The sequence below is a fragment of the Echiichthys vipera genome (assembly GCF_963691815.1).
Source record: "Echiichthys vipera genome assembly, chromosome: 22".
Classification (NCBI taxonomy): Eukaryota; Metazoa; Chordata; class Actinopteri; order Perciformes; family Trachinidae; genus Echiichthys; species Echiichthys vipera.
Window position 1 is genome coordinate 22,324,901 of NC_139847.1, and position 20,846 is coordinate 22,345,746.

Sequence of the window (20,846 nt, forward strand, 5' to 3'; positions counted from 1 at the left end):
GTACTGAATACCATCATGGCAGTTCTTTTATACAACAATTCTTCAAGCACAATTTACGAGTTAACAGTAGTAGTCCATCTACATGACTGAGTCATTGTTTGGCATGCTACCAACACATGAAAATCTAAGTCAATGATGCCCTTCAAGGTATCAGGAATAAATGGCCAGGCATTAACCTAGCCTTGTGAGACCATCCTGTTCTCACAAGCTTCATTATATTTTACTTGCAGATCAGTCTGGCAACGTGGTAACATAGAGATTTTGGAGCCAAACAAACATCCAATCATCATTGGTTTTGAGGCGAGTCTCCATTAATAGTTGTTACACAAACAAAACTGTCTCGATGGCTCATTTGATGAGTGTATTTGCCGAAAAAGACCCTGGGATGATTTCACGCCGGAATGTGACGCAACGCATGCAAACCAGACCTGATCTAGACACATTTTCAGACAGCGGTAGCCCTACTTCTGTTAGCCGCTCGCTAACACTTTTTTCTCTTGGATCCTTCTGTTGGAATATGGATCGGGCACCTGAAATTGTGCCTTTTATCCGTAAATGTCAAGACTCGGTTCTGTCAGTACCCTCCTCTCTTCCTTTTGTGTGAGTTTGTCTCCCTCTGTCTGTGTTTCCCTGCATGTGTGTGTCTTCTGTTGTTCAATGCTCTCTGGTTTTTGGTCAGCAGCCTATCACATATGCTAACGATTGCACCAAGATAGCTTATTCCAACAGTTCTCCAGTGAGATTATGTCTGTGTTTATTCCGGCTGCTGATTATTCCGTTGAGTTTCGTACACTAGCAGCAGAATTAGGATGGGATGATCGGGCTCTCCAGTGTATTTTTGTTAAGGAGCTGAATGAGGAGGTTAAGGACAGCCTTGTGGGAAGGTCCGAGACAGCTAACCTTTAGGAGCTTATTAGCCTCGCCATTAAAATTGACAACCGTCTACGGGAGAGACACCGGGAGAGACACCGGGAGAGACGGTCAGCTTTCCCCGTGACTCCTGATCCCCCTACCAGGTTCCCCGAACAGTTCCCCTTTGTACCCATGAGCAACCGAGTTCCCCTGTTCTCCGCTTCAGTCCAGGAGGAACCCAGACCGCTAGGCCGTTGCCCTTTGACTCACGCTGAACGTGAGCGACGCTTTAGAGGTGGATTATGTATTTATTGTGGTGCTTCCAATCATCGATTTGTCAACTGTCCTAAATGGTTAAACTGTCAGACTCACCAGTCACAGACGGGGTTCTGGTGAGTCGTTCGGTGGTTCCAAATAGTCCCCGTCAACGTATTAACCTGGATGTAGTTTTGAGTTGTGAGGGTAGGGAATTTTCCCTTCAAGCGCTAATTGACTCTGGGGCTGACACGAACAGTATTAATTTTGAGTTTGTCACGGCTAACGCTATGCCTGTGAACCAGCTAGAAACTCCCTTAAATGTCAATAGTCTCAGTGGGAACGAGCTCGCTCAGATTTCCGCGGAGACCTTGCCTTTAACCATGTCTCTTGCTGGTAATCACTCGGAGTCCATTGCCTTCCACGTTATGCCCTCGTAGTTCGTGGTCTTCCCTGGCTCATCACTCACAACCCGGTTATTGATTGATTAACAGGTAGAGTAGTAAGTTGGAGTAGCAATTGCCATTCCTCTTGTCTTCGCTCAGCTCCTCCTAGATGTCCTGGTGCCCCCCAGTTCCTCTCTACCTGATCCTCTTCCGTGCCTCCCGTGTATCATGATATCGCTGAGGTATTTAGTAAGGCTAAGGCGTTATCCTTACCACCTCACCGTCCTTACGATTGTCCTATTGGTAAATGGACTTGTACTTATATAGCGCCTTTCTAGTCATCTGACTACTCAAGGCGCTTCACAGTGTCTGTCACATTCACCCATTCACACAGACATTCACACTGATGGCAGTGGACATCTACATACCATCTAATCTGGTCTAACCATTCACACCACATTTACACACCCATGCGCAGCACGGGGAGCAATTCGGGGTTCAGTGTCTTGCCCAAGGACATTTCGACATGTGGACCGGGGAGAGATGGGGATCGAACCACCAATCTCTCGAACAGAGGACGACCCACTCTGCCACCAAGCCACAGCCGCCCAGCCTATTGAGTTGTTGCCCGGTGCAACTTTTCCTACTAGTTGTCTCTACAACCTGTCAGGTCTCGAACGTGAGGCAATGGAGACATACATAAATTACTTGCTTAAATCAGGGATCATTCGTCCTTCCTCTTCTCCACTGGGAGCTGTTTTTTTCTTTGTAGCCAAGAAGGATAAATCTCTACGCCCCTGTATTGACTACCGTGGTCTCAACAATATCACGGTTAAAAACAAGTACCCCCTCCCGTTGATCAATTCCGCGTTCGAGTCGTTGCATGGAGCAACCGTCTTCTCCAAGCTAGACCTCCGCAAGGCAATCTCCGCAATCTTGTGAGGGTGAGGGAGGGGGACGAGTGGAAGACAGCCTTCAACACTCCACTCGGACACTTTGAGTATTTAGTCATGCCGTTCGGGTTAACTAACGCGGCAGCAGTGTTTCAGGCCCTAGTGAACTATGTACTTCCTGATATGCTTAATCGCTCCGTCTTTGTGTACCTGGACGACATCCTGATCTTTTCCAAGGACTTGAACGAACATGAGGTGCACGTTCGTCAGGTTCTCCAGCGTCTCCAGCGTCTGGAGGAGAATCGTCTGTTTGTGAAAGCCGAAAAAGTGTGAGTTCCACGTCCCCTCCGTGACATTTTTGGGGTACATTGTGGAGAGGGGACACGTTAGGGCTGACCCTACGATGGTCATCGCAACTATCCTGGGTGGAGTACTCCCACAACTCCCTGACCTGCACTGCTACAGGTATGTCCCCCTTTGAGGCTTCATTGGGCTAATTACCCCCTTTGTTTCCGGCCCAGGAAGCTGAAATCACTGTTCCGTCTGTCCAACACCATCTCCGGAGAGTACGTCGGATTTGGAGGGAGACCCGTGGGGCCTTGCTGCGGTTGGCGGAGCTGAATCGTAGGATGGTGGATCGCCATCGCATTCCTGCCCCGAGGTACAGACCTGGACAGAAGGTTTGGCGCAACTCTCATGACATTCCCCTGAACGTCGCTTCTAAGAAGCTCGCTCCTCGCTTTATTGGTCCTTTTGAAATTGAAGCCCTCATAAACCCCTGTGCTGTCCGCCTGAAGCTTCCTGCGTCCCTCAAGATCCACCCAACTTTCCAGGTCTCTCAGTTGAAGCCAGTAGCCACCAGCACGTTGTGCCCGCCTGCCGTCGCCCCACCACCCCCCCGTACCGTTGACGGCCATCCGGCGTTCACCTTGAGTTCCATCTTGGAAGTACGTCGCCGTTGACGAGGATTCCAGTATTTGGTGGATTGGGAGGGTTACGGTCCAGAGGAGAGGAGCTGGGTCTCCAGATCCCTTATCCTGGATCCGTCCCTGATCCGGGATTTCTACCGGGCTCATCCTGAGAGGCCCGGTGGAGCGCCTGGAGGCGCTCGTTGAGGGGGGGGGGGGGTACTGTCAAGACTCGGTTCTGTCAGTACCCTCCTCTCTTCCTTTTGTGTGAGTTTTTCTCCGTCTGTCTGTGTTTCCCTGCATGTGTGTGTCTTCTGTTGTCTAGGTCCAGTAGGCGTTCCCCCCAAGCTGCAGCCTGTTACGCTGATCACCTGGATCTGTACATATACCCTGAGCGGACAGGCATGCAGCGTCGAACCATTGTAGATCCTTCAGTGTTTCCCGTGTTCCTGTTTCCCGTCCGTCTCCCTGAGTCTACTGTCGTCTCCTGGTTCCTATTTTTCCCTCGACCGTCTTGTCATTTGTGTTAACTGTTTACCCTGTAGTGTTTTTGCGTTAGTTTATTCATTAAACGTACTTTTACTTCGTTAAATGTACTTTTACTTCGTTAAATGTACTTTTACTTCGTGTCCGTGTCTGCATTGGGTCCATCATTTTTTGTATGTATTTCTGTATCGTTCACGACAGTAAATTTGCGTTACACAAACGGCAAATATCCTTTACCCACATGTTTTTTACTTTCTGATCTTTCCCTCGATGCTCTGTTCATATGTCATACACTTTGTTGATCTTATTGGTTGATTTGACCTGACTATCAACAACATAGGTGGTGATAGACAGATGGTTTATCTAATCAGCAACCACATTTTCGCCCCTTCCCAAAAGACCTCCAAAGGAGAGTACCCAGACGGATATGCTGAGTAAATGAGAATCATGGGAATTAATCCATCTGGCGGATACAGGTTAGCATTAACCCAGCCTATATGAAATTGTTTCATTAGGTTTCATATATAGTTTATACATATTTTTACTTCATGCATTTCATGAAAATGCAATATATGTACTGTACATGTATAACATTTCTGTATTAGGTATTCTAGCTTAAAATATGAGAGTGAGATCCAAATACCAGTTTGTGTTTACATCTGAACAAGAGGCTATGCCTACACAGAGCAGAACACTGCATCTCAAGTGTTAATCATTTATTCATAAAGCAAAAAATAGAAAGTCTGAATGAATCTGTCATAGAATAAGGACAGAGAACATTTTATTGTAATAAATTGAGCTGTTTTGATCTTGTCTCCAGGACTCTTAAAGGTTGGAGGAGAGGCTTTGAGGACTAATTTTGTTTGATCACCTATGCACATTCATGGTCATTAGTTATCTCTATAGCCAACTAATGGAGATGCTAATAGCTAATTATTCTGATGCCAATCTCAGTGATGGGTGGAGTGGCAGGACTATTCATGGATGGATAATAAAAGTGGTATGCTGCTTTAATGTGTTCTCAGGCCTGTGATTTAAGATTGTTAAATCATCTTAACCATGCTGGTGATATTATATTACTGCCTTGAAAGGTAACTGGAAAACCATAGAGACTGTTATAGTACTTAAGTGACCTGGGAATAATATCCACAAAGTTTGACCAACGTATGTTTGCCTTGTCAGTGATAAAAATACCATTTAAAGTAACATTTCAGCACTAACTAGACCTCTTGTCTGTCTGCTAATGGTCTACATGTAACATCTTGCTGTTGTCCTATCTTTTAAATCAGTGCATCTCGAAAAACCCTATCAGTCCATCCTAGTTTTCTCCCAGAGAGGAGTGGAAGGATGGAGGGGGAGGATTGAAAGAGAGTGAGAGAGAGAGAGAGAGAGAGAGAGAGAGAGAGAGAGAGAGAGAGAGAGAGAGAGAGAGAAAGAGCCTACCTATGACTTTGTCCTTCTTGCCATTCCTGATGGGAGTGCACAGCAAACTCTTTATCTGGTTGCTGGTGTGGTCTGGGTTTTCCCTCTGCCAGAGGACAAGAGGGATAATGTTTACTCACTTAAGGCAAAATAAAATAAAAGATTAGAACAGAAAAGAAAAGAAGAAAAAAAGAAGAAAATATATACTGACTGTCCAAGGGAAGCGTTGGTCCTTTGTGACGTCTGCAATGCTGAGAGGCTGCATGGTATTTTTAACATACATGGCGTACATGTAGTTAATATGACTGATATCACAATCCCTGAGAAGACAAACAACAAAATATACAACTTCATAACTAACCATGCATAATAAGATGAAACACCAAGCTCACCTGAGGGTTGTACTACAAAGCTCACTTAAGAGTTAATTTGTCAAGCCAGGGTTTCCTCTTTAGTTTCAATGCGCATTCTCATAAAGAGGGCATGTATCACGTCATTTGACTCACCCTTTCGATAGATCAGGGGTCGTATATTTCAGTAGAGAGCAGCAGATCGATAGAATCATTATAAAGGCGTTCTTGCAAAAAAAATAGCAGACTGTGTTAATCTGTCAGTGAAAAGACTCTGCATATTGTCTAAAAATAACTATACCAAATGCAGAATTGATCGCCATTAATCCCAATAAAGTGATGAAGATTTAAAAATGCAAAAATGTCCAACTTGCTTTATTTTATATTTCAGGGAATCCAAAGGCGTAATACACCACACTAGCCATAATTCCACACACTTTAGTAAAGAAGTTTTCCATGTGACATAAGAATTTTTAAATTATCAATAATGCACATCAGATGGGAGATGAACCCCACACACAAAATTACATGACACTGCCTCTCTACCACTGTCTCACAGAGCTGGAGCTTCCTTTTACCACCAACACTATAAAATCCTTCCTTTACAGTTTGAGTGGGCGAAAAGCTCTGAAACTTCACAAACATGTTGAGCAATGTAATCCCCTAAGCAATTTCAGTCAAAAGCAACTGGACTTGGTTATTTGTCTAGGTAGACGTTTCACCTCTCATCCAAGAGGCTTCATCAGTTCATATATGCAACTGGCCAGGCTGAGACTGGTCCAACTATCTGGTGTGGAGATCCAGGTATTTAACCTTTCACAAGGCTGATGATGTCACTGGAACCCTTTGTGCTCCAAGTGCCAATGACCGTTGTTAGAGGGACAGTCATTGATGGGAAGTTGGTTTCGACTTTGTTACTGCTCAATTGGGTTATAACGACAGTTGTTGGAGTCACAGGAGGCCATTTGTGAGCAGTTGTTCTTTGGGGTTAGATTGTTGAATCTCCTGGGAAGTGATGAAACGGCTGCATTGCAAATTGGAGATAAGTGGTGTCTCAGACCTCCTCCTCTGTTGAGCAATGGTTTCTCTACTTTTACATGGATGGCTTTTTTTACTCCTCTTTCAAACCATCTGTCCTCTCTGTCCAGGCTGTGGACATTGTTGTCATCAAAGGAGGGGGTTTCTCATTGAGATGTAAGTGGACAGAAGAGTCCAGGCCTGAGGAGTTAGCTCTCCTGTTTTGGGCCATGCATTTATGCAGTGGTTGTTTTGTTACTCCAATGTAGAGATCTTTGCATTCCTCGTTGCATTGAACAGCATAAACCAGATTGCTTTTGTGGGTGTGTGGTGTTCTGTCCTTGGGATGTACTAGTCTCTGTCTGAGTGTATTACTGGGTTTGAAATACACAGGTATGCAGTGTTTGTTGAAGATCCTCCTGAGCCTCTCTGATACCCTAGCCACATATGGGATGACTATGTTGTTTCTCTTGTTTTATTTTTATTTTTCAACCTCTTGTTTTTTTTTCTGTAAGCAGCTGCCGTTTCCACAAAGGTCCAGCTGAGGTAACCACAAGTTGTGAAGACGCCTCTCAGGCTTTCTCCCCCTTGGGCCTGTGAGCTGGTGGGTACGTTATCTGCTCTGTGTTTCAGTGTTCTGATAACTCCAAGCTTGTGTTCCAGGGGGTGGTGGGAGTCTTTGACCTGTGTGAGTGGGTTTTCTGTATACCCCAATGTGGAGGCCCCTGTCTTTTCCATATTGACGTCACATTCTAAGAAAGGCAAACTGTTATCCTTGACTCCTTTTTTGGTGAACTTGATGTTTCTGTCCACTGATCTTTTTGTGCGGTAGAAGTTTGAACTTCAACAATCTAACCTTAAAGAACAACTGTTCACAAATGGCCCCCTGTGACTCCAACGACTGTCGTTAAGACCAAGTAGAGCACTTACGAAGTCGAAACCTACTTCCCACTAATGACTGTCACTCTAATGGCGGTCGTTGGCAGTTGGAGAACAAAGGGTTCCAGTGACATTATCGGCCTTGTGAAAGGCTAAATACATTGATCTCAACACCAGATAGTTGGATAGTTGGCCTGGTCAGATGCTTACATGAACTGATGAAGCCTCTTAGGGCATACTCACACTGTCCTTCCGTACGGCGACCCAGGCTTTAGGGTACTTGTCCCCCCTTCCTCTCCCCCGCGCCCCAGCCCTGTTTGTACTCATACTGCCAGGGCCGGCCAATGCTTCTTGCTGTCCAAACGCCATCACGCCGTAATACGTCACATGCGTTGATCGCGTGTGTGTGGCTTTGTTTACAAATCTTTCCACAGACCTCGGGGTTTTTGTGCATCTTGTCGACTGTTTTTGAATATTTTCATCCGACCAAATCTGCAGTAAACACTCCACCTCCGCATCACACCAACGTGAACCTTTCACCGCCATTGCTGTTGTTATTAAATGTCCGCGCATGGTCCGTCCTTCTATTTACATGTCCGAACAGGCGGACATAACGCTACTGCCGTAGGGCTCGTGTTCGTGTTCGTGCTCGTACACGTGCGCACGCTCGTGCTCGTACATGTGCAAACGGCTCCGCTAAAGCCGTGGACGGCCCGCTGGCCGCAGTTATGCGCGGAACGGGTGCACTCACACTGCTTAAAGGTACTAGGCTTTAGCTGAAAAAACGTTTTTGGCCCCGGCCAGAAGGACAGTGTGGGTACGCCCTTAGATGAGAGGTGAAACATCTGCCTAGACAAATAACCAAGTCCCATTGCTTTTGACTAAAATTGCTTTGGGGATAACGATGATCTGGACAAATGAGAACATTCACAGGCTTATTGAGCAATGAATTGAGCTCAGCTACAACCCTGCTGATAGCACAGCACACCGTATTTTCAGCATCACCAACTGCATGCACAGAGCTTCTTTGTGTAGCATTCCCAACATAAGGGTCCAACAAGGACGATCAGATAGTGAAGACTCTCAGATGAGAACCTGTGTCTCTCATTAAGGAAGCCTAGGAAGCTGCTCTGAGTTTAAAGTAGCCGATCAAACACCAAAGTCACTGAGCTCGAAGTCTTAGCTGAAAGCCTCCTCCAGACCAGGTTTGGTTGAAAGCATAAATTACCGTGGTGATACAGTCACGCTAAAAGAGAGCGACTTTTGTGACACAGCTGACCCAGGCTTTGAGCACAACATGTCTCGCAAACCCACTAATCCAGCTTCATAGTACAACCCACTGTAATAACCTCTTAAACCCTGTAGGACCAGTGGGGGGTTGGCTGTACTGGAACTAAGTATGTCAGGATAACAGAATTCTTCAATACAACAGGCTACTAGTATAAAAAAAAGGAACTTGATATTCCTTTCATACCACTGCAAAAAGGAAAAAGGCTTTGGCACACAAAATGGGAAAATGTCGCCCCATTTTTAAAAAGATGTGCACGCAGTTTCATCTGTGCAGCCTTGGGTTGAGAGTCTGATTGTAGATCTGTTCAAGTTATAACTTGGATACTGCAATACATCAAATGTGGATATTGTATCGTACTTTTGACAACCTAAACTGGAACTAGAGCTGCAATGATGAGTAGATTAATAGAAAGTATATAGTTATCAACTATTAAATTACCACTCAATGAAGTGTTTTGAGTCAAGTCCCATTTCTCTGATTACACTTACTTAAATGTGAATATTTTTTGGTTTCTTTCCTCCTCATCAATTTCTTTTATCATGAAATTGTTGATGAGAAATCTGAGACTAAATAAAAATCTTAAAGTGTAATTCCAGTGTAAAATCATCCCAGGTACTTTTTCGGCAAATACACTCATCAAATAAGCAATCGAGACATATTTTTCGTGTAACAACTTTTAACGGAGAAATCCTGGAGAGTCGCTAACCATCACTAACAGCCGGACGTGGCTAACACTGATTAGCTTAGGGCAGCACAGTGAATGCATTTAAACAGCTTTCTTAACCAGTTTTACTCCTCCAAATTACACCAATCCTCTAGTTGTTACACACAAAAAAAGTCGTCTTAATGGCTTATTTGAGTGCAATTGCCGAAAAAGACCCTGGGATGATTTTACACCGGAATTTCATTTTAAATTGTCAGTTGTGAAACCAAAACAAACAAACAAACCTCTGCCAAACATTGAAGTTGCAGTTTAAGTCCAAACTGTCCAGACTGACACTATGCAGTGAAGTTATTTAGTAAAAGTATTAAGTGTATTTTTGCTTCAGCCTGGCTGCACAAATTATTTCTACAATCAGCACAGATTTAAGATCAGTATCATCTATTTAGCATCCGACCAAAAGTCTCCCCTTCTGTTCCTGAGTTATGGTGTTTAATAATGGATAGAAACATTATGATTTTACAGTAAAGTCAACCTTCTGGATATAAAATATAAAAATCACTTCATAATTTTATTACTATTACTATTATTACTATTAGATATTTGTGTAAAATGTCAGAATTAGCTTGTTAGCTTAGTTTAGGAATTATTGAGGTAAAAACGCAATTTGTAAGGTCAAAGTTACCTCGAACTTTGACCTCCTAAAGCCTACAAAGATTCTAAGATGCTTCTTGAGCTGAGAGTGGGGTTCTTCGTGGATTTATCACGGCAAACTGCACCTTCGACATTGCTTGTAGCCATTTTATCCATTGGTTATATGACTATATATTTTCTCTTACTGATGTTGTGTTTCAGTAGAGAATGCTCTTTTTAAGCCATGATGTCTATCCGTGCTCAAACTAACTGAAGGGTTCACACTGGTAGAGGACAAACCTACCCCATACCAAGTGTTTTTGACATCAAGGAGAAAGCTGTTAAGAGTTGAATATGTATGGAATCACTTTTTTCTGGAATCAGTCTACCCAATACCCAAGAGGCTATTTAAAAATAACTCATTGTAATTTGTTACTTTAAGGTATAACATTTAACACATTTACGGATAAAAGGCACAATTTCAGGTGCCTGGTCCATATTCCAAGAGAAGGATCCAAGAGAAAAAGTTAGTCAGTGAGCGGTTTGCTTGATAGCTGTGCTCATCTTATCTGTGGAAGCCTCAATGTTCACTGAACAGTCGCTTCTCATTTGGTTCGGTCTCTTGGCAAACTCAAAAACACAAAATTTTCTCTGTCGCACGTTACCAGACTGATCTGCGAGTAAAATACAAAGGAACTCTTGAGGCTAGCTTACTAAACGGCACTCCCTCTCTTCAGACACTTTCTAGCTTACTCGACCATGGGCATGCTCTCTCTCTCAAAAAGCGATGCTTACTACATACTGTATTACACATATAAGTAGCATTCTTAGAGGCACTTGAAATATTAATTAAGACGATTCCTTCACATAGCTTTTCCCAGCGACTCCTTGGATTCGATTTTGTTCAATTTTTGATCATAATAACCTTGAACCTGAACCTGCTTCCATAAACTCCAGAATAATCACACTGAAAAATAAAATGTCTGCTGGCCAATGAGAGAACTGCAGCTGGGAAGATGCACCAGAGTCAGCCCACACCCCAGCTCAGGTCTGAAAGCTGAAGCCTGTCAGTGCTTAATAAGTGCCTGTTTGGCTTAAAGATAGTCCCTCCAAGTTCAACCACAGAGTCAGCTATAATACTTAATAATAAATAATGGAAAATGGATATATAAACATAGCATGAGGTAAAGACAAAAGTCAGTGGATTTCGCTGTATTTCTGCAGCGAGACTGTGTGTGTGTGTGTGTGTGTGTTTCACTGGGTGCGTGTGAGAAGAAAAGGGAGAAACAGAAAAGCAGTGGTGGAATTTTAATCAAATCAAATCAAATAGACTTTATTTAAATGGCACTTTTCATAATTTGACAGTAGCAGAAAGTGCCTCACAGAAAATAAAAGCAAAAGAAAAAAACAAAACAAAAAATGAACAACAAAGAAACACCATGAAAACAAAAACCTCCCATCCCCAAAAATATACACACAGAGATACACACGTATGCACACATATTGCCATACACACAGACATACACACCCACACACGTACAGTAAACTAGCGGTTGCTGAGGGAAGAATCTACCTTTGGGGGCCACGCACACCGAGAGGAATCATGATCCATGGCTGCAGGGGACGCCGCCACAGGGACCCCCCAGCCCAGGCAGACAGGAGGCTCCACACCACGGTGTAGAGCTCTCTAACACCCGGGCCAGGGCCGTCCACGGGACAACACCCCGTTCAGTGGACCAGAGACAACTCCAGGTGTGGTCGGCCCCCAGGAGGAAACACTGGAAAACCGAGGGGCTAAAACAGTAAAATAAGATAACAAGAATAAAAACTAAGGGAATAAAAACTGTAAAATATGATGAAAGGAATAAAAGCTAAAACTGAGGGAATAAAACAGTCAAAACAGTAAAATAAGATAAAAAAGTATAGAAGCTAAAATCTGAGGGAATAAAAATAGTAAAATAAGATAAAAGGAATAGAAGCTAAAATAATAATAAAAAATAGACCAAAAAATAAAGACAAGGACTGTGCTTAAAGAACTTTACTTAGTATTTTAATTGTATGCTACTTCTAATTCACTACATTTCAGACAACTTTAGTTACTAGATACTCTTCAGATCACAGCTTTACAAGTAAAACATACATTTTAAAGAAATATGAGATATGAATCTTGTAAAAGATGTTGCCGTTCTAAAACTAACCAGTGCCTAGTGCAATGCAAAAAGAAAAAGGACTCACACACACACACACACACACACACACACACACTCACACACACACACACATACACACACACACACACTTGGACATGCTGCATTGTACATGCATCTGTGCGCAGGTCAAATTATCCAACCACACTAAAATCCACATTTCCTGTCCCTCTCAGTGATTGACTTAAATGAGACCACAGAACAGCTAATGGCACCACTAAAACTATGACAGTGTTGGCTTTCGATTCAGGGTCACAATCAAACTATAGATCCAGAAAAAGTACATTTCTTTCCTTTGTGGACTTGAAATGCTATGCCTGTCACTCCTGCAAGCCGGATGAACATTGGCTCAGCTCGACTGAACTTCCTGCTTCAGCGAAACAAACTCTGTATCGTTGTAGAGCCGCAGCCCCAGGTTAATGTCCCTATAAAAAGCCTCCTGTCGTTCTATTCAAAGCTAACATCCTGCAGGGCCTCTCCTCTTCCACATTGACCAAGTTGAAGCTGCCCTGTTTTGCCATATCACAGTCCACTCAGAAGCAATCCAGCAAAAACAGCCGTATTTGAGGCAGTTATTAGATCTAAACGGGACACAGCCATGAGAGCAAGCAGTAAGCACAACTGCCCATATTCCTTTTCTTTTGCTTGCTTCTCCTACATACTGAGCTCTGTTTTGGCACACAGATTTAATTGCAGTGTTAAATTCCCAGTTTCAAAATGGGAAGTTCACAAGATTTGACAGGTCTATCTATTTTACCAATAATAACAGGGTCACTAATGTGTTTTCTATCAACTTTATTTGACTCTTTGTCTCTATGCTTTATCTCTGCCAGGAGCCGGTATTAGTGTGAAAATAGAGTCAATAAAACCAGATTGTTTGTGAGTTAGTACAACACACAACACAAAGTATATACTGTATCAGTCTTAACTGAGAGCTTTGTGTTGTTGTAAACTCAATTCTTCTTCCATTCGTTTGAAGGCCTTATGGTGGACTGTTTAATGTCATAAGCCATAAGATTTGAGATCCCTTGTTTCTAATGGCCAAATTGGCAATAAGATGTAACTGCAAATGAGCCTGTTATTTCAGAGCCTCCATTTTTTCACGTTTAAAGTTACTATGTGTGTTGACTCTTTTTTTGCTCTTTTGTAAACTTTATTGACACACATTCACCTCTCTACTTCCAGTCTGTTCCCTATAGAGGAATCCGGCGAGCAGTTCTTGTGTTTACCGTCAATACCGCAGTATGCACGCTTGAATGGGAGCTGTCATTATAAGTGAACCTTTTCTAGTTTTATCTGTACTTTTTAATGCAGCATTACTTTGACAACGATGTCTAGGGAAGTCAGTAAGAACCTGTGCAATTCTCTGCTACTCCAACAGCAGTGGGAAACTTCAACTTTGGAAAAAAACTGAATGTGAACGACACAAACCTTAATCTCATGAAGAGTGCCCCTGTCTGAGGCCGTACGGTCTACATGGATTCAAACCTTTACCTCATGAAGAGCGCCCCTGTCTAAGGCCGTACGGTCTACGTGGATTTAAACCTTAACCTCATGAAGAGTGCCCCTGTCTGAGGCCGTATGGTCTACATGGATTCAAACCTTTACCTCATGAAGAGCGCCCCTGTCTAAGGCTGTATGGTCTACATGGATTTAAACCTTTACCTCATGAAGATTGCCCCTGTCTGAGGCCTTACAGTCTACATGGATTCCCTGGGCATGCAGATGTTCTCCAGAGGTGCATCGAGAATATTAACAGAGGGGACAACAGCAAGTTTTGGTTAACACTCATAAATCTCATAATTTAATAGCATGCGGCTGCCTAGCTTAACACAGTGAAAAAGTAATGTCAGTTAAGCTAACACTGCATAGCTAGCTCATGTTAGGCAGATCTATCAAGGCTGCCATGGTCAAACAGAGTAAATTAACTCAATATGCTGTTATTGTGAAATATAACATGAGTTGCTCTAACTAGGGCAACCTAATGACCACAATGTAAACGTCAAGTATCTGAGTTAATCAGTGATGGTGGTAAATAATCACAAGCTCCCTTCATGAGGTAAAGGTTTGTGAAGGTTGTTGAAAAGGTTCACTTAAAATGATAGCTCCTATTCAATCAGGCAAATACTGGAGGGAGATGCCGCCGCAGAAATAGAGGCTTGTTGACTTCCCGTAGTACGTCACCGGATTCGTCTATATGTTCCCCTTTTAAATCCATACACACACACACACACACACACACACACACACACACACACACACACACACACACACACACACACACACACACACACACACACACACACACACACACACACACACAACACACACAAACACACACACACACACAAACACAAATGTTCCTTTTACACTTCTGCCCTTTATACAAGCCTGATTTATAAATTGGAAGTTCCCGATATCCGATTACAAGTTAACGCAGCATACCAACCGCTGTCAGCAGTGGGAGGGAATGTCTCCACAGACACACAGATGTGAATACTCAGCAAAGAGACAACAATTTCATTAGTCCTCAGTAATTAAAACAGCTGGTCATTATACTTTTTTTAATCACATTTTACTCAAATTGGAGCATTTTTGGGGACTATTTCCAGCTGCAGATTAATACACATTTGGTTCACTAGTAAGTATTTATGGCGATTGTTGAGCCCACTAAGTACCATGGTAGCACAATAAAACCTGGCTATTTTTTAGCTCATTTGTTATCCATTAAACTGCATCTCATGGTCTTGATCAGCCATTGGAGTTTGATCAGTTGTTTATTTGTTGTCCATTGCCACTACGTGACTGAACAATCAGCAACTGAATCATCTTTGTGAAAGCTAAGTATACTCAATTCGCTGATGTAAACCATGAGATGAGGTTGGAAGCTCGGGGATAGGTTAGTAAGTGAACATTATTTTAAATCATATTAGATTTGTCATCCTTATTTATTTAGTTTAGTTTCTCTCATAATAATGTTTGCTCTCTCCTTTGATTCAATCATTAATATAATCATAATTATTGTTAAATTCTACTACTTATATAATATAATTATTAACTGCAATCTGTTATTTCAGAAAGACCATACTGATGGCGAAATCCTAATAAAAGACTAATATCTGCCCCATATTTTGGTGAGTTACAGTGTACAGCAAACACTATACACAACTGCACACATGCACACTGTCCAATTCTGTTGCCTGGACCGAGATTAAGATTGAATTTTAGATGCTGCGTAGCAACTGGTGAGGCCAGGAAACACTGGAGACCAGAGGGACTGGGAGGGAGGGATTTCTATCTCATGTTGTGGGAATTTTGGATATTTGTAATTGATAATCATAGTTTTGTCAGGTCAGACACAGTTCAGTGTCTCCTCTGTCTCACATACTTAACTTACTCATGATGATATATTGGCACATTTGTGCATCTGTACCTTGTGTTAGAGACCTTGTGATGAGAGAGGTTCAGAATGTTCAGAATTGTAATGTCTAAGGCATGTTTTTGTTTGGTCTAAAGACGTCGACCAACCAAGGCTATTCGCGTCCTGTCCCTCTCCCTAAAAGACTGCGAGTTTTGGCAAATCGTCATTCCCTGCTAGACTCTAACTTGTGAGGATGTGGGGATGAACGTATTTTTGTCTGCAGAAGAAAATGCTTTGGCAAAATAAACCACGGAGAAAAAGATGATCCTGTTTGTTGATCTTTATTGAAGAATCCATTTCCACAACACTCATTGCATTTTAAATCAGATTACAGCTCCTCCTGGCTGGAGCACGAAAGGAAGCTCTGCAGCTGTAACCTCCTCCAATTGTTTTCTTCTAATCCTGACCCTCTACTCATTCTGCCTGTAAACTGTTAAATTACTTCGTTATCTATCTCTTTGTGTCCTTTATTTCAGATAGCTGTGCTGTATATGAGACATTAAGGGAGGAAACAATAGAAAGAAAAATAAGTGGTAATTGTTTATGAACTGCAGTCATTTGTGTTTTTTGCTTTTTATGACAAATACAGTTTGATGAACAAAGCCAACATTGCATCCTAAAAATGTAAAACTGGGACGTTTTAAAGTCCACTTCCGGGTTCATTTAGTCCGTTCTAGTACAGCACTAATTTGACCAAATCTTTCAGAGTTCTCAGTCTTTATCAGTGGACAATGTTTGCACAGTGTTCATTAGCATCAATAAGTAAAACCCATCTGGTAATAATAATACATTTTATGTGCATTGCACTATACATTCAACAATCTAAAAGTGCTACAGAGCGGAATAGAAACAATCTAAAAATAAAAGGTAAAATGAAAAATAAGTAATAAGTTAAAAGGAGAACATCTAAAAGACATTTAGCAAAATGCTTTGGTGAACAGGAAGGTTTTAAAGTCTTTTTTTTTTAAAGCATCTGAAGTCAGTGGGGCCCTCAGGTGGTCAGGGAGGGCATTCCATAACCTCAGAGCAGCCAAGGAAAAGGCCTGACCACCTAAGGTGCGGAGCTTGGTTCTTGGGACTTGGAGGGTGTTTAAGCTACCAGAACGGAGGGTGCGTTAGGAGGTCTGGGGGATGAGGAGTTCCTTGAGGTATAGGGAGCATGTCCATGAATGCACTGGTGGTTGAGGAGAGAGACCCTGTCCAGCTCAGTATTAAGGTTATGTTGTTTCCAGGCACAAAGAAATGTGATCCAGCCACTGTATGCCCCTGGTCCGATTTGGCATTGTAGCTGGTGAGCTCCCATTTCAAGATGTTCTCCAGTTGGTTCCTTTGTTCAGTAGAGCACAGTTTTGCCTTGCCTGCACATAGCTTTAAATAAATACATAGTAATAAATAGTTTTCTTCAAGTTCTTTTGTCGGCAGTCTCCTGCATTTTGGTCCACCTCCTCCACTTCATGACAGAAGGATCCAAGCGGTCGTGGACCCAGCAGACAATATTCATTTGGTGCAGATTAATCTTATGTTTTTTGTTTATTTAAATTACTGGAATACACCTCCAGATTTAAGGACACAAAGGAAGTCTTATCATCAGCATGCCAGGTCCTTCAAGGATTTGCTACTTGGTGGGAAAAGAGCTTTTTTAACACTGCACCTCAATCTGCTAGCTTCAAGCTTCTCCAGAGCGCACTGTCAGAGTTCAGTCATCCAGCCCTCAGTAGTTTTTTCATTGATCCTGCCTCTGCCCCACTCAGCCTCGTCAGTTCACTCTACTCACCTGTGCACACAGCTGCCTCTCATCACATGCAATCAGCCCAGCATATAATCACCAGCTCCACAATCACTCCTTTGCCAGATTGTTCTATGCCATGCGATGGTAAATCGACCCAGCCTTCTGTCCCTGACCAAGAGTTTAGCCTCTCCTCTCTTGAATCCTGTTTGCTGTTTTCTGAACTGTTTGCCTGTCTGCCTGAGTCTGAGTAAACCTTTGAACTTTTACCACTGTTTCTGAGTCCTTTGTACTGCAATTGGGTCCATACACCACCCGTTACACCGCACACCGTTCCATTAACCTTGGGATCTTGAGCCTGCAGCTTGCTGGGTCCCAGTCTACACCCATGTCTAGTTCTGGTTTAGCCAGTTTTTTATTCTGCAACACTTGCCCATCTTCTCCACCTTTTCTGGTATTTACATTTGTAAACTTCGACCAGGTCAGGTTAGCAGGAGACTGGCAAGTTGATTGCCCTATCCTGATGAGCGACTCGTTGCTACATGCCATTACCATCAAACATTAACCACAAAAAGCAACTAATATTTCTAAAATAGATACGATAGATAATCCTATTTTAGTCCTACAATGGGTACATTTACACTGCTACAGTAGCAAAAGATTAGCAAATAACAAAGCATCAATAACAGATGGAAGAGGCATGGCCTTCTTAAGTTTGTAGTTTAAGTTAGAATCCGTACGATTTACGTCTAGTTAATTGTCTTTTAAGTTCCTATCCATCAAAGAGTGAGTTCAAACAATGGTGACAGATCATATGACCCACTAATGAAAGCACCTGTTGCCTCTTTGCTGAGTATTCCAATCTGTGTGTCTGTGGAGACATTCACTCTATAAATGTAAATACACCAGCATGTAGTGACGCTGCTGACAGCGGTTGGTCTGCCAGCCACTGGTTTACTGATGCGTGATGATAAGAAGAAATGAAACTCGTCACATTAATAGAGTGCCACCTAGCTACATAGCTAAGATAAAAGTACGAAAGGCTGTCGCCTGCGTGATAAGTAATAAAGCTTTGCATTCAACATGTAAAAGTACAACAGTATTAGTATAAATATACTGTATACTAAGCAAGGATGGATCAACCAATATGCATTTTTTAGGTCCGATGCCGATAACGTCTTTTTTTTTCATCAGCCTTAGCCGATGACCGATACGGACTGACGATTTTCTTGAGCTGATATTTGGAGCTTATACTAAAATTTACACAATGATAATAACCAATGTTAAAAGTCTCAATTTTTTTTTTTTAAATTAACATTTATCAAACTTAAAAAAGGTGTCTCTGGGGCGGCCGGTGGCTGAGTCACCCCATGTAAAGAGGCTGAAGTTCCCTGAGGCAGTGACCGTGAGTTCAACTCTGACCTGCAGCCCTTTGTTGCATGTCTCCCCCTCTCTCTCTCAGCCCATTTCCTGTCTGTCCTATATAATAAAGGCTTGGGAAAAACTGCCAAAAAAAGAATCTTGAAAAAAAAGGCGTCTCCAGCCACACGGAGCTGCCTGTGGACGGGAAAAAACTATTGGTGACCACAGCAGCCGGCATTGGCCGATACCGGTACACCTATAATATCGTCCGTCTACCACTAAAGTAGCCTACCCAAAGTAATTATTATGCAGACTGACCCATTTGAGAATAGTATTGGATTATAAAAATTGATGCATAAATGTGTTCATCACTTTAATGTTGCATCTGGTAAAAGGTTGAACTCATCTGTCATATTCATACAGTATATACACATATTTCATATAGGCCTACGGTTGTGTATTTGAACATATAATAATACATTATAATGTATTGTGTTGAATAAGCCTGTGAATATTCTCATTTGTCCAGGTCATCATTATCCCCAAAGCAATTTCAGTCAAAAGCAACTGGACTTGGTTAATTGTCTAGGAAGACGTTTCAAATCTCATCCAAGAGGCTTCATCAGTTCATGTACACATCTAACCAGGCTGGGACGTGACACGTGTTTACTTAAACAGGTTTCAAAGACAAATAGATACAAATAGCAACTCACTCTCGTCTTGTTACCGCAACAACAAGCAGCGTCCAAAACACCACTGACACATTTATTCAAACAAAACTATAAAGATGGATCAGGTAGGTAATGTTATGTTTAACATTGTCATGAAAAACTAAACATAGAGGCATTCACAAGGACAGATACGCATTCTCTTCCTTTTTTTTAGCATCTACCGTCACTACAGCAACCGCACTCCTTAAGCCGGAACAGCGGTGCTCGGTGAAGTGGTGTTAACAACTGCTTTCGGCTCAGACAACGTGCTGTTATAACAGTACGAAATTGCAGTGGACACATTCCACATTTTTGGCTCAATTTATATCCTGTAGGGCTATAACTTAGCTCTGCAAATTTATGAGCATTAAACACAATGAGACCTTCACAATGACAAAACCTTGCTTTACATCCTTTTTTTTCTGCTGCTCCTTCTTTAACGCAAAAATAGCAGTTTTCAAATTCCAGGAAACATTAGCACGAATAGCTGGTGGAAGCAGCTGGAGTACTCCTGAAGGCCAATCTGCAGGACTTTTAATTAAATAATGGGTTTCAGTTAGGAGTGATCACCTTACCTTTTGGGATTGTCTAGGACATCACCCAGCTCCTCATATTCCATGTAAAAGACACTGGAGAAGGAATTCTGCAAGAAGATTAAAAATAAGTTTATTAGTTTGAGATATTACAGAGTGATGTGACTCTGATTTGCTAGGGGCAACACATAGTCTAGATTCTAAGAACAAATGATGTGCCCTGTGCTTTGCTGCAGGTCCACCCTGTTCTCTGGCCATATGAACTTCCTCATTCCCTCTAATTAAGCTATTACGGATACCAAACATCCAAATACTGTAAGTTAAGCAGTGCTACCACACACACTGCCTAAATAACATCTCTAAAAAAAGACAAAAAAAAAGGATGCTGCTCTATTATCCATCAACATTCCAGTGCTCCTTTCGTCTTTCCCCACCTTATAGGGTCTTGTTTTCACTCAACCTGCACTCCCAAACCCTCGCAAAGGATCTTTTTTTTTACATGTTTAAGAGGTGGGGACAGGATGTTAAAGACTGACAAGTCTTCTTGGTTTTGTAAAAAATTGCCCACTTACCCCATGCACGCACATACACACATGCTCACTTTATGGCATAAGCTCACCCTGATCTATCAAGGTAAGAGTAATAAAGCTGTTTTAAACAAAAAAAGGAACTGGCAATGTTATGACATTTATCGGGGTCTCAGGCGGGCTGGAAAGTTTATAACAGGATGACACAGGATAATGGGTTTTTTTTTTCCTGCATGTAAGAATATTGACATAAATCAGGCTAGTCTTCTCGTATTCTTCTGAAACCTCATTCAAGGTTTTCCATGTCACACAAGGACAAAGGAAGGG

The 20,846-nt window shown here is 42.3% G+C and overlaps 1 protein-coding gene across 1 annotated transcript in view; it reads right to left on the minus strand.

Annotated features, from left to right (window-relative positions):
- The window catches only part of pde5ab (phosphodiesterase 5A, cGMP-specific, b), a 141,620-nt gene that overhangs the window by 54,959 nt on the left and 65,815 nt on the right, over positions 1-20,846 (minus strand). The window contains exons 8-10 of the mRNA XM_083936760.1: positions 20,035-20,102; positions 5,414-5,522; positions 5,224-5,308 (exon numbers count right to left, since the gene is read on the minus strand). Of these exons, the coding sequence (XP_083792886.1) occupies positions 5,224-5,308; positions 5,414-5,522; positions 20,035-20,102 (262 nt within the window). The remainder of the gene's footprint in view (positions 1-5,223; positions 5,309-5,413; positions 5,523-20,034; positions 20,103-20,846) is intronic.